The sequence below is a fragment of the Diabrotica undecimpunctata genome, chromosome 2, assembly GCF_040954645.1.
Source record: "Diabrotica undecimpunctata isolate CICGRU chromosome 2, icDiaUnde3, whole genome shotgun sequence".
In the NCBI taxonomy this organism is placed as follows: Eukaryota; Metazoa; Arthropoda; class Insecta; order Coleoptera; family Chrysomelidae; genus Diabrotica; species Diabrotica undecimpunctata.
The window spans coordinates 74,683,802-74,701,406 of record NC_092804.1 but is presented as its reverse complement, the minus strand read 5'-3'; the positions used below and the strand labels follow the sequence as shown (position 1 = coordinate 74,701,406).

The following is a 17,605-nucleotide window of genomic DNA, read 5'->3' as shown; positions in this document are numbered from 1 at the left end:
ATATGGGGACTCACACTCTTCGATTATGCCTTGAGCCAAAAGTTTATCTAACTCCTGACGCAGTAATTGCCTTTTGGGCTCTGACATACGGTAAGGTGGAACAGATATTGGTACATCATCAACCAATACAATGGATTGTTCAGCATATGTAGTAGGGTCTATATTATATACGAATAAATCAGAATTTTCCTTAACAATGTTGTTAAGATTGGATCTTTCTTCTAAGGATAGAGAAATTCCTTTATCTACTCGTAGTTCTAAATGAGCAAGAGTAACGCTATTGACCTGGCAAGGAGAGCTGACCTGAGCTGGATCTGGAGCAAATGAGTAGGGGATATTAGGGACATCACCATAAAACCATGAGTCATTAGGAATGTCTAGAATGATGTTAGCTTTTCTTAAGAAGTCTGCCCCCAGTAAGGTACGACTATTTGTGTGTGTGGGCACAGAAATTAAGGAAATGCTATGAGAGCGGTTTTGTAAGATAACAACTAAATCAAAGATCAAAACAGTAGTAGAAGTAGTCCTACCATCCGCTAGGGTCATGTCTACACTTTTTGTGGAAAAGGGTACCTCATCCTTCAAGAGGATATCTCTTAGCTGAGAGCCAGCAATACTGCACTGTGCTCCCGAATCAAGATAACAATGACCTACATGACCTTCAATAGTGACCTGAACAATGGGTTTAGTTGATAGGTTTGTGGCAAACTGTTGGTCGACATTAACTGTTTCAGCAAGCATAAATTCAGATACTGCTGAGGATTTACTGGATGATTTGCATTTTGGACAATTAATCTTAATGAATCCAGGAGTCTTACATCCATAACACGAAATCTGATTCGAAGTGGAAAAGGTTGGTTTAGGGCTAGTACGAGAAGTTACTAGAGGAGGATTAGGTTTGGGCTCAACCGAAGATTTTCAAGAATCTGCTTCCCTGGTTCTGGCTGCGGCCAATTTTCGACATTCATCCTTCACGTGACCTGGATTTTTGCAAAAGCTACACCGTACCCGTTTTGATTCGTTTTCGTTTTTAATGTTTATTTCCGGATTTTCATACGATTCTTCAGTTTGCCTCGATTCTTTTAAGAGTTCGCTAAATGTATTGATCTTATCACGTGCTACTTTTTCACGTATTCTCCTATGCAACAAACCGTATACCATATCTAATTGAGTGGCTTCGGTTAATGTATCTGCCGGTAACTGAGCTATTATCGCGCGCGCTTTGCATACAAAAATGTCACACGGAGTTTTAGCATCTTGTTCCGTCGAAAACAGTTCCCGATACACTCTGTAGGCTGGTTTTTGAGGTCCAAAAGTCGATCGTAATAAATTAATGGCGCTGGCCCACGTGTTTACCGTATTTTTAACACCTTTAAACCACGTGGCGGCGAAACCGTCTAGCAGCATGGGTATACCCTTTAATGCGTTCGCGTCAGATACGTGGGTGCACTCTTTATAGATCTCGACCGCATCTATAAAATCTTTTACATCAGCCCCCTTTGATCCATCGAAGCGAGAAGCGCATTTTGCTAAACTACCTGAGTCCGAAATAGGCCTTGCTATTGTATTTAATAAGGCTTGAAACTGTTCGCTTGTTAAATTTACCGAAGACATTTCTGCTGATGTTGATTCGCTTGAACTAAAAACCGTCGTCGACCTAAGCGAATAACTGTGTTTATCGTTTGTTGCCGTGATTGCAAGTTTAACACAAAAATAGTAATAAAAATTAAAGGCTTACAGTTTCTGTTGCTTATTTCTTGTAAATACCCGTGAATGGAAGCTTGATATTCCCACAGGATGTTTCTGAATGGCCTAGTGGAAGATTGATATTCCCACAGGATGTTTTGAATGGTCTGTAGTGGAAGATTGATATTCCCACAGGATGTTTTTGGATGGTCTGTGCGGAGTTTCCACAGCAGTTACATACACAGTAGATTTATTTTGTGAAGCACTAAACTAAGTGAAAATGTCCACTAATCACCTTACAATGGCGGGAGCAAAAACACTTTTTTCTGTTCACAATGAAACTTTACGATTTTCACAGTACGAACTACACTTTAAACTATTTTGCCCAAGTTGGGTGCCAGTTGTGATGTGGGTATTAGTTAAAATAGTTAGGTAATGACTGTGAATATTGATTTACACGATTTTATTAAAAGGAAAACCATGTATTACAATTTAACCTACATCTTACAACAACAAAACATATATATGTCTCTTGTCACCGTTCACTCTCGGTGGACACTGTTATGGTAACTTCGGTGGTATTCAGCCATGGAGCGGTGTGGCTGTTACACCTTTTGTTTTTTAAAAAAATTATAAATGAGACAAATGGGGAATTAAAGTGACATACTAATTTTTTTTCCATACGATTACCTAATTTTTAATTAAAAAATCAAATTTTACTATGAATTAAATTTTTTAAAATATAACCCTTTTGCCAATTTCCAGAATTTCAGAAGGTACAAGTTGTTTTGAATAATACTTAATCATCGTCCTGTATATTTGGTTAGTAATTACAGTTACTGAAAAATAAAATTAACATTTAAATAACTTGCATTCAATCTGTGGTTCAGTTCATTTGAGATCCTGCATTCTCTGTCTTTTCTCTGGTGTACTTCATTTAGTAAATTTCCAAAGTACTCATACTATCTTTGCTTTATTTCAACATCGGTTTTTAACACTCTTCGATCCGCACTCTTAATCTGCCGTACGTTGGTCAAGTCCTTTAATGGCTTGTCCCTTGCTTTAGCAAAGTTGTATAACCTTTTCATTCCCTCGGGTGTTTCCAACGCTTCATACAGCTGTGCAAATCTTTCCTTAGCAGTACCCACAGCGCGCTTTGCTTCCCTCTTTGCTAATTTCTATATATCTTTATCATCCTTTTTTTACACCTGTTTCTAGCCTCTTTTTACTCTCTATCCTTCTGTTGCATGTCATTGTTCCACTACCAAGGTTCTTTATCTCTAGGAGGCCCTTTACCAGATGTTTTTTCTAGCACTTCCTCTCCCACTCGACCACAACTTTACTGTTAGCTTCCCGCCAGTCATTTATCGTATCTTTTTCTCAAGCTCTTCCAGTACTCTGGTCTTAAAGACTACTGCCAAGTCCTTATCCTTTAATTTCCACCACTTTACTTTCTGGTGTCCTACTTGCTTTCCTTTCCGCCTCACCTTTTCTCCGTATCCACTATCACCGATCGGTCTTGACTAGCTATACACTCACCCTTTATCACTTTACAGTTGATAATATCTTCTAGCTGACTTCTTCTACACAGCACAAAATCTATCTGACTTTCCTTCCCCTGCTACTATAAGTCTTCAGTCTTCATAAACAACGTGTTAATGAGAGCCAAATCCCATGCCACTGCAATGCCATCACACTATTTCCTACATAATTTCTTATTCCCATCCCCAAACCACCGTGAAGTCTTTCGATTCCCGTTTTTTCTCTACCAATATGTCCATTCAAATCACCTCCAATAAAACACTTTTTGTCTACAGGAATCTGGAGCATCTCGCAATTAAGGGCCCTCCAAAATTCTTCTCTTTCTATTCTTCACATCCTACCTGTGGGACGTAGGTATATATGATGTTTCTGTTAGTAGTGCCTGAATTCAGTTGGACACTTATTATTCTATCAATTCTTATGATTACCCTTACAAGATGTTCCTTCCATTCGTTGTTCAACATGATACCTACTCCATTTATGCCGTAACTGTTGTAACTACTATCTATTACCTCCAAGATCTCTCGACTTATTACCTTTCCAACGAGTTTCCTGCACACAAAGTACACCATTTCTTCTCCTCTGCATGAAATCGGCGAGCTCTTTCTTTACCTGTCATGCTTCCGATGTATAGAGTTGCAACTCTCGGGACCAGCTTCTTTGGCCCTTTCCGTCCTCTAAGGGGTAGCCCTAGCTCACTTTTCGCATATAAGATCCAATAATGTAACTTAAATTCAAATTAAAAACATTTAACGGGTTTTTACTCAAATATTTAGTGGCTCAAAACATTTAGGTACACTTAGACACACTGATGATGGAATATAGATTCCGAAAACGTTTTGTGATGTAGTCCGATTGGGTGTTTTAATTATATACCTTTTATAAAGGATTTTTAAATAAATTTTTTCATTACGATTTTGTATCCCTGACCCCAAACGTCATCCAACTTGTCACACAACTCTCTCCAGTGCTTCTTCTTCTCGGCTCGGATCTTCCTGTTCAGTTCCTTCTTTCGCGAATTGTATACCATATCTATTCTGCTACCTTCGGTTACTTCTCCTCTACCTCTTGCCCTCGTAGCCTGTCTTCTGATAGTGTATTCCTTTCTCTCATTGGCGATCTCCTCGTACCACCAATAAGGCATTTTCTTTTTTCATTTACCCCGTTTATGCAATTTCTCATAGTCTATGTTATTATTGATTCATATCCTTCTGCCGATGGCGGTTGGCATCTTCTCCTCTCTATCAATCATCTAGAGTACCCATCAAATGCTAGCCAATTCGTTCTATCTCCACCTCTGCTTCCTGTTTTGTTCGCTGATGACTCCACGTTGGTGGTCCCTACTCCGACGATCGAAAAGCCAATGCGATGTTCTATAGCAGTGTCATCCGGCAGCACGGTCCAATCTCTAATTTTTCTCGCCGCCTTCTGTGTGGCACATGTGACATCGATATATGAATACGAATTTCCCCACACGAACATTGGTTCCCGACCATTATTTAAGACAACTAAGTCTAAAGTTCCTATCCATTCCATAAGCATTTGTCCACGAGCGTCTGTTCTGGGAGAACCCCACTCCGCCGCTTTGGCGTTGAAGTTCCCCAGCACTACACACTCTCTTCCCAATAATCTTACTTCATTCATAATCTCATCCAGTCTATGCGTATCAATATCAATGCGTATCAATCTCATGCGTATCAATCTCATGCGTATCAATACCATATACTCTCAGTCTTTTATTAAGTATCCGCACTCCTACCACGCCCGACGTATCCACAAACCATTCCCTACTGTGCACTAACGTGGGTTTTAGCTTCGCCGCTATCAGGATGTCAATTTCTCTTTCGATTGCGGAGACCACAGCGAGGTCTTGTGATTGTCTGTGCTTGGCATCTATAGCATAGTGTTACCTTCACCATCTCCTTTACCGTGACGTGTACCATCCCGATCTTTATTCGTTCTGCCACTGAAAGTCTTCTGGCTATGTCATCATCCACCTAAAAATCCTAGAAATACTGAATACAGCTAAACTGCAAAGGATGGGACGCCAATAAATATTAACCCGAGATTTATAAAGGACTTAAAATCATCAGAAAACATATCAAAGAATTAAATAAGCAAAATTACCAAAATTGTACATCAGTAAAATATCAACAAAAAAAATTAAACTTTAAAAAATGTCTTCATTGCTCATAAAAATTAAAAAAGACACCAACACCAATATTCTAATAGCTAAATAGATCGTGGTCCTTGATCAAAACATAATAAATAAATATTCCGAATTAATTACTGCTTAAAACTTGATAAAAATTGGTAAATAAAAGATTTCGGACCACAATCTCTCGCAACTGTAAAAGCTTTTGGGTTGTACGTAATAATACTCAACAAAAATTACACATAACCTACTCGTAATAATAAAAAAATGCATAAAAAAATAAGTTCAAATAATGTTATCATAAAATGAATTATATACCTTTAATTCAATTACATATATCAATATCTAGCTTTAATTCAATTATATGCAAAAACTTCTTTCGTTCATTGTATTTTCGCACTCAATTATCCAAACTTCAAACAATGATCTAATATGTTTATTCAACCTTACGATATGTGTTTCTAAGCAAAAAAAAAAAGGGAGTGACCCTCAAGTCGAATCTCTTTCTTACCTCTTCAGCAAAAAGACGATGAAGAAGGAAGATTGATAACATTATTGACGAAGGACGTCAATAGTCAGTAATTAGCCCCAGGAAAAGAACTCTAGGAAGATAAGAAAAGCCTTTCTATATTTTATATTTTCACGAGAGTGACCAAGAATTTACCGCAAAAAAATGCGAGTTCTCGATCACACAACCATATTTTAACGTTACCAGCTATCGCAACAACAAAACTAATAATGAACTGAAATCTGGAGGTTTGGGTATTTATACCTTTTTTTCCAGACAACTTGGAGATGTTCATTTAAACATTTTTATTGGGTACTTGGGGAAAAAAGTGCAGCTGCGTCTTTAATACGCAGTTATTTTCTTGGGAAAAATTACATATTTTTAACATACTCTCACCCAGACAAAATTAATGATATGGGAACTTAATTATGCGTACTTAGACATAACAAAAATAGTCTACGAGATAGTGTAGTCATATCTTTGTACAGTATCGTCAAAAGTTTTCAGATTTAAGAAAATAGAATGCTCCATACTTTAGCTCAGGCAAGTTCCCAAACTTTTGAGGCAATCACATCAAATTATTCTACAGCTGCGCCCTCTCCAAAATCAGAACCCTCACCAAAGACGTTAAACGTCAGACAAAATCCTAAAGTGTACGTTATATATAATATATAAAACTAGTAACTTTGTCCGTCGCATGCGACGGATAATCCAATCAATTGTTATCTAAAGTCAGTCATTAAATTTTTAAAATAATTAACTTTTTGCATATAATCCAGGTAAATATGAAGTATGATCTGGTGCACTTCTGACATGACATCATGTTTTTTTTACTATACCCCGTATATAAATTGATCTCACGTCGTTTGATTTGATGTGCCATATGCTAGTATTAGGCTAGTGGGCTATTTTGAAATCAGTCAGAGGCCTTCTTCAGGTCAATAAAGCAAATTTACCTTATATTTACCTTACACTCTATATATCAAGGAAATATGTCTTATTATCATCCATAGTGCCCTATGATATCCCGTATATTGCTATACGTTCAATAATAATGAAGATACTGTGTAGTGCCCCTTTTAGTAGTTGCCTCAGTTCTTTTTTTCTATAAAATATATTCGTTATTTCCGCCCCTTTCATTTGCTATGTCGGTTAAATAAACAATTCATAAATTAACTATATGCATTTTTATGATCTATGCCACGAGGTACCCAAATTAAAAAAACATCAATTTTCGTTGATTAGAACCGGATATATTGAGACATTTATAAATTTAAATTTATGATAAATTCGAAAGTAGAAATCCAAAGATTTCTTTTGACGAAACCAAAATTCAGATGATTGTTTTAATTTGTGCCTTCTATGAATTTGCAAGGCAAAATAGACGATGCTAAAAGAAGTAATATCGTCGCAGGTCTTTTAGCATCGTCTGTTTTGCCTCGCAAATTTATAGAATGCACAGATTAAAACAAAAATTTGAATTTTGGTTTCGTCAATAGATATCTTCGGATTTCTACTTTCGAGATAATATTATCACATTAGATGCCGCTATAGCTTCCAAATCAAAGCCATTTTATAGTTGCGTCCTTTTACGAAAAGATTTGTTTTCACGTTTAGGGCTTCTGTAGCAGTCGCTCTGATGATTCTTGCTAGTGTTACGTTATTATAAGTCTTCTAATTTATTGCTTTCATTTATTTATTAAACTTTCTATTTATAACACTTACAAATTTATTAAAGTCTTTATTACTAATTTATATTACACGAACAATTATACAATTTATAATACGGCCGTTACATTTTAATTTACGCGGCGCGATCTTCAAAATTAACTAACTCTTCTCCACATAAAAGGTACCATTTATATAAAATGCCGTTATCTAGAAGGGTCTGGCAATGAGTCGATGACCTTCCCCATTAGAACGGGACCCCATCGAATAGACTGGTATTTCGGCGAAGGGAATAGAAGGCGGTCGACGGCTGAAACTGTTTTTTTTTTAACTGAGCGCCGAAATAACTAGAACAGAACAGAATTAGTCATAATATTTACAGTTTTATAGGCCATGATATTTATCGTAACACTAGGATGAAATATGTATAAGCTAAGAGGCGCTATACGTGAAATCAAATCTTAACTGTCCTTTCCTTTAAATTTATGAATTCAGTTTTTAAAATTGTAAAATCGTTTCGCTTTTAAATCCTGTACCTTTGGTGCATCATGGAGGGCTCATTTTTAAAAGAATCGTTTTTAGATTTTGTTTGTCTAAACTTCAACTTTTAATCTTTCAAACGGTTTTTTTAATTGTTTTTAAGCTTTGGTGAATTTTAGAAAAAAGGGGCCTACTAAGATTTTAAGGGTCGTAGATATTATGTTTTTTTTTGGAATTCGTGGAAAAATGCCAACATAATGAATACAAAAAAAAAATTCCTACATGTTATTGCGTCTGAGTTATTTTAATTGTTTATAAGCTTAAAAATCACAGTACTTTTGCAAACCTATTTTACAATTAAATGTTTTAATTTGATAAAATAGTATTTTTCTTCGATCTTTCAGAATTTATGTAGACTAAATAGTTTACGCATAATGGCGTTGTAGATAAAACCTTTTTGGGATAAACAATTTCAATTTTGCAATAACTATTAAGTGAAACTTCTTGAAAATTTTAAAGCTGAACATTTTTGATAGTGTCCTTAATCTTAAGCAAAATCAATGGTTCTGTGCATTTTTAGAAAAGGTATTAATCATTTTCAAAAAATCAACTTTTGAAGCTATTTTTGCAATAATTAAGCAACAAATTAACAAAATTAACTTTACAAACCCTCATTTTAAAGAATTTTCTATGCTTTTTCATTAAAATTGTATCACTTTTCTATATAATTTACTGCTGTTTTGGTCACCTCACGCCCAAGGACCTCCTGGTAGTAGATTTCCAATTTCAAAAAAACCTCACACGATAATCTCTTACTACAAAAATCCAAATAGTCCGCTAGCTATTAGTTCTCATGAAGTATTTGTCTTAGCTCTATAGAGCAGTTCTAATGGGATTTAAACGGTAGGGAAACTCAATGTGATGATCACAACTCCAAACGAAAAGGCAGGAAACCATGCAGCCTGCTTCTAGAAATTCCTATTTCAAGTATCATCAACACTTAATATACATTGACAAATGCAAGTGGAACAGCTATGAAGAATCAGACTAGTTTTTCTTTTTGATGTGTCTATCCGTGATGAATGTTAAAGATTATCATGATAATCTTTATCTTATCTGCAGCAGCGCGGAAAAGCTGCACAGATGTTGTGTGTCCGAAGTATTGCAACGTTCGTGATTTGATAATGGTCAGTGTTTCTTGGTTCTCCTTAATTCTTCTGAAAACCTCCTCATTTGTGTTTCGGCCAGTCCACAGAATCTTAAGTATTTTCCGAAATAGCCACATCTCAAATACTTCCAATCTTCTGCACATATCTTCGTTCGAGGACCAAAATTCAACACCAAAAAAGGATAGAGAATACATAAAATCGCAGCATTTTTAATTTTACACCAAGAAAAATGTTGTGGCTTCTGAAGAAGGTGCCTTCAACTTATCTGGTTAAAGGTGGATGTAGCTTTTCCAAACCACGTTCTTATCTCCTGCTCCTATCGACCTTTTGTTATCTTTTTCTTACTAATTATCATAAGTTTGGTCTTCTTTACTAAAAGCCTCTCTCGTACCAATAGCATTTATGAACCCGAACTTCTTGGGGGAAATTTGACGTTCACACAGCTTGTAAATTCTCTTATGGATTATATTTTGGAACAATTTTAGGAGATGACTCATAAGGCTTATCGCACGGTATTCTTCGCATTTTTTGGCTCCTGGTTTTTTGGAAGTGCGATAAACTCAGACTTTAGCCATTATGTGGGTATTTCTCCAGAGTTGTATATGTTGTTGAGTATCTTTGTGATTATTGCGATTGATTCGTTGTCCATTAGTTTGAGTAGTTTTGCTTGTATATTATCAGGGCCTGCTGCCTTATTATCCTTTAGCTGTGTTATTGCAGAATAAACTTCCTAATATTCTCGATCTATCATTTACGTCTTCTTCTAGCTCAAAGGTGTTATTCCTTTGGTCTGCAAACAGTTTCTCTAGGTATTCTTTCCACGTTCTTATTTTACTCTGTTTGACCAAGATAATGTTTCCATCATAATCAGTTCGATTTTCTTTGTGTCTCTGTCTTATTCCACCTGTGAGTTCTTTAACATTCCTTTGTACATTGTGACTATCGTACTTTGACTGTAGATTCTCGATTTCTTCGCATCTTTCCATTGCTTCTTTTTCTTTCGCTTCTCTGATTTTCCTTCTTATTATTATATTTATCGTTTTATATATGTTTGGGTCATTTCAGGCTTTTCTTCTTTCGTCCATTAGTTTTAGGATCTCATTTATCATCCACGATTTTTCTAATTGCAGTCGTATTAAGGTCTTTTAGCATTCGCAGATCGTATGATTGTGATTTTTTTCTGCATTCTTTTGAGTTTGACAATACTCCCACCAGTGGAATGTGTTCCATCTCCAAGTATTTTTTAGGATAAGTCTTGACAAATGTAAAGCTGTTTCGGAACCTTTTATTAACTAAAATGTAGTCTATTGTCTTTCTTGAGGGAATTTCCACGTGTACAGCTTTCAAGGTGGCAATTGGAAGAATGGGTTGGTAACAACTAGTTCTGAGTCTTCTGCGAATTTTTCTAGGAGGTATCTTCTTCCGTTTCTGACTTCAAGTCAATGGGCTCCGATGTAGTGTTATCTCCACCTCCAAGCTTGGTATTGAAAACACCCATTATTATAAGAACTTCCTGTTGCGGAATTTTCTGTATGATTCTGTTGATTTTTTGATAAAACTCGATTGCTTCCTACTCTTCTTTGTCCTTAGTGAGAGCATAGACTTGGATGATGTTTATATTGATAGGGTTGGCTTGTACGTGTAGTGACATCTCTGTAATATTGGTGTAAAGTTAGTAACGTATTTGGCAACCTTGAGTGATACGATTACTACGACTCCATATTTATGCGATCCATCACTTTTTCCCAAGTAGTATAACTTGTGATCTTCCACTTATAATTCTCCAGAATCTGGCCATCTTACTCAGCTATTTCCATGATTTCTATATGCATTCTGTTCATCTCCTCTATTGCATTGTATATTTTTCCTGCTTTAACAGGGTTTTAACATTCCATGTGCAGATCTTGATATTCTTTCTGCACTTCAATTTCGTAAGACCTTTGATCTGACACCCGATCGGAGGACTTACTCCGGAATTTATTTATTTATTGAGCATTGTCATGACTGATTGACTAGGGCGCATTGCTATGGATCTTAAATGGGGTGTTAGCCCTACTTGAGCTCCCCCATCCATATGCCGTTGACCAAATCTTTGATTTATCCGTCTTCGGGGCCGATTTCACAACCTCAAAACAAAAGGGAGCCCTACCACTTATCAATTCATCCGCCCGAAGCCGTTGGTGAGTAATTGGGTGATTGCTTATACCGGCAATCATTCGGCGAGAAAAAAGAGTGGAGTAAAAAATTTCGGAGTATGTGAGTGGACAGAGGCGCAAGTTGCGCAGTTTGTGTGTAGGGTGTGCGGCATATATATGCCATATATATCCCCTTGTAAAATATACCCCATCCACTCAAATACGGTTAAAAAAACTCCTCCGATACTCAGGGTGTGGATGAGATGGGTTCTAAGATAGGGTAATATTGGGTAATATTAAGATGGAATGTCGGGTAAGGACAGCGGCCAGTTGCTCCAGTAGGCAGGACTTGCGTACCAGGTCAGTAGAGAATACGCGGCAACAAAAGTGCTGATAAACTTGTTTAAATGTAATTGAATAGAACTTTTCCGAACAGCAATATATAGAGCGAAGATAGTGATAATGATATCCAACCTGCGATTGGGAGATGGCACTTAAAGGAGACGGATGCGGAAATCAAGTAGAAATCAGCTCATAATCATAACAAGTTTTCTTACTGAACATGCACCAGTTAAGAAATACCTGCGTGCAATAAGGATGTTTATGGAGAATTAAGCTGCAGACTCATTGACATCGAACCTGAAACAGTCAACGATATTCGTAGGCCACAAATACTTACTATACCAGCGGGCAGCGGGTTCCAGAATTCTGAATATAATGAATAAATAATAGAAATATGTACAATCAGCCAATTAGTTGTAATTCGCCTGGTCTATAATAAACGGATACCAGAAAGGAAATAAAACACCAACTGCTATCAGAACTTCCCCTCTACGTCGACGAACGTGCCATTACAACAATAAAATTCTAAAGACAACGAATACAGACGCATGCGTCTATATTCGTTGCTTAAGAGTTCAAATAGTTCAAATCCAGATCCAAATCCAATGCATGCTCATTATCGTTTATAATAAATAAACAACCCTCCCTAATACCTAAAATGAAAATTAATTAAAATGGTACATAATGGGCTCAATTGTTCAAATATGTAGGTACTGTAGGTATATATGTAGGTATATTTTTGTACCTACTGAATTGTTAGAAATTCATATTATGTTGAACCTACATTTTTCCTAATGTAAATAGGAAAACATCTTGTTTGTTATTTATCTCTATGTAAAATTCATTGAATTATTATATCTATTCTTATATATCATAATAGTAAAAATATATTTCAACAAAGTAAATGGAAATCTGATTATATTTAGCCTTTGTTTCAAGAACATTTCTGTAAATATTTACATAAACCTTTCAAAAGAGGCCGCTAGATGATGCAGCAAACAAAAATACTCTCCTAACGACTTCCCCAGAATTCCAATACGCAAGTCGATTCTCTTTCCTTATCTAACACATTTCGCCCGGCTTTTGGATTTCGGTGTTACGATCAACATCGTTCAGTTTGTTTTTAACAGACAGTCGACGGTATAAACTTGGATTAATCTGTGTCCTTTGTCTTCCAAGCCCGAATTTTGACAGAAAACGAATAAGAATAAACTTTTTTTCACTTAAAAACAAATATCCAACCCTTTATGTTCGTTTTTTAAGTGATAATTTTTATTTATAAAGTGACAGTGTTTATGTGAGACAAGTGTATTTTGTTTGTTTTGACCCACACCCGCAGTTGATTCTTGTTTTTGTTTTTTTATACAAGTTTTTTTTGTTCTGTTAGTGCTTTTGGAGGTTTTTATGTGAAAGGAGTATAATTACCCGTGGATATGTAAAGGTAATATTTGTGTAATTTAATTGATATTATTTTCTTATAGGTTATACCTACTCTCACCTAAATTTGTTAATGTTAAAATACAAATCAAGTGATGTTAATAATGTAGTAACAAAATTAATCTCCATATTACTAAATATTCTATTATCTGTAATAAAGGCATACTAAAAATATGTAATTATACTTTGTAATAATCAAAACATTTTTATAGTTCGGTCTTTCTGGAAGAATGACATTTTAAAAACAATAAAAATTATTTAAATCTGAGTCTGTCCTTAGATTTTGGAGTATTTTAAAAGTAATTCAGAAAAACTCCTAATCCATGTAAAAGTAGTTAAGTATGTATATTGTATATAAAAACTTGGTCATGTTGTTGTTAACTAGTTAACTGATATTAATTAATTAGGCAAACATTTAAAAAATGTCAACTAAGACATTTTTGTCCCTATATATCTTGTACATTTAGTTGTAACAAAATTATCCAATAAATGTTTTAAACTCATTTATAATAGGTGTTTTCCCATTTTGCTTTCTACTTCTATTGTACTGACAGCAGGTGCGGCACTTGCTTTTCGAACCGTTCCCTTGCATTCCCGTAGGCATTAGGATTATATAAAAATACAAATATTGTGTGTAAGTAACAGGTTATTGTGTAATAACATTCTCTAAGTCATGCGTTAGAAGGGTATTCATAATAATAAATTAGAGGTTAAAATTAAGGCCCCCTGTAGAACAACGCTAAGTTAAAAAAAAAAACATTTTCAACAGGTGCGTAGCGTGGGAAAATAAGTCAGTGATGTAATAAAATCTGATAAGAAATAGATAGCACTAGGTTTGGTAAACTATACTAAAATTTTAATAAAAGTATCTACCGCAAATTTATATGTCGAGTTAGGATATATCTTCTAAATCCAGAATTTAAAATTTAATTATTATAGTCTTTGGATTTGCGAGTTTGGTTGTGTTAGGCGGGACACTCACTATCAGGTACACCTGATAGTTACGCCTGTCAGGTATGAGGAGCACACACTTTCTGCCCTTTCTCTCGTTATTTTTTGTAATTTTCGCGAAACGTAAAAACGGACGGAAGAAACGCAAACAATGGTGTAAGGAATGGTTGCAGAAACAAAAAATTAACTAATATTAAGACATGAACTATCTGATTATAACAATTTTCATCTCTCTGGTCTCCATTGTGAAAGTCATTATCTTTTACTTTCCACGAGCAAGGTTCACTTTTATAAATTTCAATGAAATCACCAAGAACTTCATTATTTCTCGCGACATTTTTCAGTATGTACCTAAACTGATTGTTTTATTTGGTAAAATCCATAAAAAGTAATTAATGGAACACAACAGTAAAATAAATCAAAATTACAAATCTTTAACCTAAATATGTAAACTGTCCACATCCAAAGGATTCTTAAAAACTGAGACCTGTTTAGGTACCCACATATGATAAAACCGCCACACACACATTAAATCTACTCGCACATAAGGCAGAACTGATCGAATTATCGTCAGTTGCCAGGTCGCCTGAGAGGCTACTTATTCCCGTCACACGCCTTCAGGTACACCTGACAGGTTTAACTTTTCAGAGCGTACCTGTCAGGTGTACCTGACAGGGAGTACCCAGTCGAAAGACTTTTAAAAATTTTAAATTCTGGATTAGAAAATATATCTTCCCACGACATATAAATTTGCGGTGGATGGTGCTTTTATTAAAATTTTTGTACAGTTTACCAAACCTACTGATATACTTTTTTCGGATTTTATTACATCCCTGACTTTTCTCATGCTGCGCACCTGATGAGAATGGTTTTTTAACATTTTTGAATTGTTCTATAGGGGGCCCTAATTTGAACCTCTCACTTATTATTATGAATACCTTTCTATCGCATGACTTGGAGAATGTTACTTTATGTACATAAAGTTAGTACTTTTGTGTAAGAATGGTATTTTATTACACAATAATCACTTACATAAAATCCATACACCCAATATTTGTATTTTTGTCTAATTTGTTCTACGGGAATGCTATAACAGGGAACGGTTCGAAAAGCAAGTGCCGCACCAAAGGCGTAAAATACGTAGTTCTACCTACCTAATAGTGAGGGCTGGTCTCAAACGAAAACGTTTATTACAGTATCTTCTTCAAATCTTGGCGACTCTCTCAAATTCTCCTACAACGCCCTTCCAACGTTAATTAATGATAAAATTGACAACCTCTCTTGTTCTTGCGATTTTCGCAAATATACGTTTTTACTGTCTTAAATAAGACAACGATCTTTCTGCACTAATATTTCCTAATTATATTCTTGAGAATGTATTTTTTTATCTTGTGGATCTATCCAAGCAGTTCCAAAAATCCTTAATAAATCAGGGAACTAACGAATTTCCCATGACACTCGTTGATACAGGTATCTAACAACTGCTTTTGATAAATTTGATGATAACAATATGTAATAAATAAAATATGCAATAGATTAAACGTAATTTTTTACTTATAAACAATATGAGATCGCTATTTGCGAGTGTATGGAAAGTTATTTTTGTTAATTTGTTGGTTAATTATTTCAAAAATAGCTTTAAAAATCGATTTTTAAAAAATTAATAATAACTTTTCTAAAAATGCACAAAAAACTGATTGAGGATAAGGACAATACCACAAATATTTAGCTTTAAAAATTTAGCTGCGATTTTAAGCTTATAAACAATTAAAATAACTCAGACGCAATGACATGTACGAACTTAATTTTTTTTATTCGCCGTGTTGTCATTTTTACACGAATTAAAAAAAGCATAATGTCCCACGACCCTTAAAACCCGAGTTAGCCAGCCATTTTAAATTCACTGGTTGTGTTTATAAACAATAAGCAATGTAAAAAGAACTATTTGAAAGATGAAGAGTTCAAGTTTAGACAAAAAAAATCAAAAACGTTTCCTTTGAAAATGAACCGTCCATGATGCACCAAAGATAAAGGGTTTAAAAGCAAAGCGATTTTACTATTTCAAAAACCGAATTCATAAATTCAAATTTATAAAAGTCGCAATATCTCCGGTTGTAATCAACGAAAATTGATGTTTTTTTTTAATTTGTGGTACCATGTGACACAGATCATAAAAATGCATTTTGCCAATTTGTAAATTGTTTATTTACCCGAGTAATAAATATTTATGTTGCAAAATTTTACTTTTCTCTTATTCACAGTTTTACTTTAAAATTAGGTTTAGTTACATTTCTGAATTATAGTTACAAATAATATCGTTTATAGATTTTTTCCAGCAACTATTTAATATTTTGCTAATAATAAATTACCGTTTTTATTTTGTTACACATAGTTCAACTTAAAATAAGTTTTTTTTGTTTTTGTATATCATCATGATCTGTGACCACTGACAGTCCATAGAGGCCCATGGTCAGCCATACGCATAACTGCCCAAAAAGTCCAATGTTTTATATATAAAATCGTTACTTCCTAATTTGTCTTCTTTGAGAATATCATTTCAGTGTCATGTATATTTTGCTTACTTGACTAGAGTTGATCGTGTTTTTCTTTCTTCTGCTTGTTTTTCCCATTCTCGTATTTCTAGTACTTTTAAATCTTGGTTAATATCACCAATCCATCTCGTTTTTGGGCCTACCTCTCAGTCTTTTCCCGTTTAATTATTTTCTAAGTACTGTTTCTGTATTTCTCTTATCATCCATCCTATCTACATGTCCCAACTCAGTAGGTTACTTCGTATTTCTTTTGTGATAATCGGTCTATTAAATAATATTATCTTTACTTCTTGGTTCATTCTTATACGCCATTCCCAATTCTCCTGTATAGGTTCATATACTTATATATTTTCTTTAAAATTTTTTCTTTCCCATCTAAGAAGTTGTTCCTCTTGTAACTTACCACTACGTAATCAAAGTCCTTGTTTTTGATGCATACGTTACTACGGGCCTCATAGCTGTTGTGTATATTTTTATTTTTGAGTTAATAGATACTTTTGACTTTATTATATTCTGTAGGCTGTAGAAGCTTTTGTTTCGAAGTGAAATTCTCATCACTGTTTTTATTTCCTTCTGTATCTATTGATCCTGAATATTTGAAATGGTCTACTCTTTCAAATTGTTGCCCGCTCAAAGATATATAAGTGCATTTCATTTATATGTAGTTTTTCCCGAGTTCTTTTCAGGTACTTTGTCAGGGCATATCACTGCAATTTTCCATTGTTCCGGCATTATTTCTGTATTCCATATATTAACTTTGATATTTCACTCTGTATTCTATGTCCTCCATATTTTAACATTTCTACGGTTATTGTATCGCATCCTGGTGCCGTGTTGTTTTTCATTTTTTTATTACATCTTTTATTTTTTCTTCCGTTGGTGCATATAGGTCTGCATCTGCCTCTCCGACTAAGCTTAGCTGTTCTATTGCGTAACATTGATTTTGTTAATTCAACAGCTCTACGAAATATTCTCTCCAC

At 34.9% G+C, this 17,605-nt stretch overlaps 2 protein-coding genes across 5 annotated transcripts in view; one reads left to right on the top strand and one right to left on the bottom strand.

Annotated features, from left to right (window-relative positions):
• Positions 1-918: 918 nt before the first annotated feature.
• Positions 919-1,614, bottom strand: LOC140433721 (activity-regulated cytoskeleton associated protein 2-like). Its single transcript, XM_072521699.1, has one exon. It carries the CDS (start codon positions 1,612-1,614, stop codon positions 919-921), a length of 696 nt encoding a protein of 231 aa, XP_072377800.1.
• Positions 1,615-12,816: 11,202 nt separating this feature from the next.
• The window catches only part of rut (adenylate cyclase rutabaga), a 933,824-nt gene continuing 929,035 nt past the window's right edge, over positions 12,817-17,605 (top strand). For all 4 annotated transcript variants that reach the window (XM_072523105.1, XM_072523104.1, XM_072523101.1 and 1 more), the window contains exon 1: positions 12,817-13,126. The gene's annotated coding sequence lies outside the window, so the exon portion shown is untranslated. The remainder of the gene's footprint in view (positions 13,127-17,605) is intronic.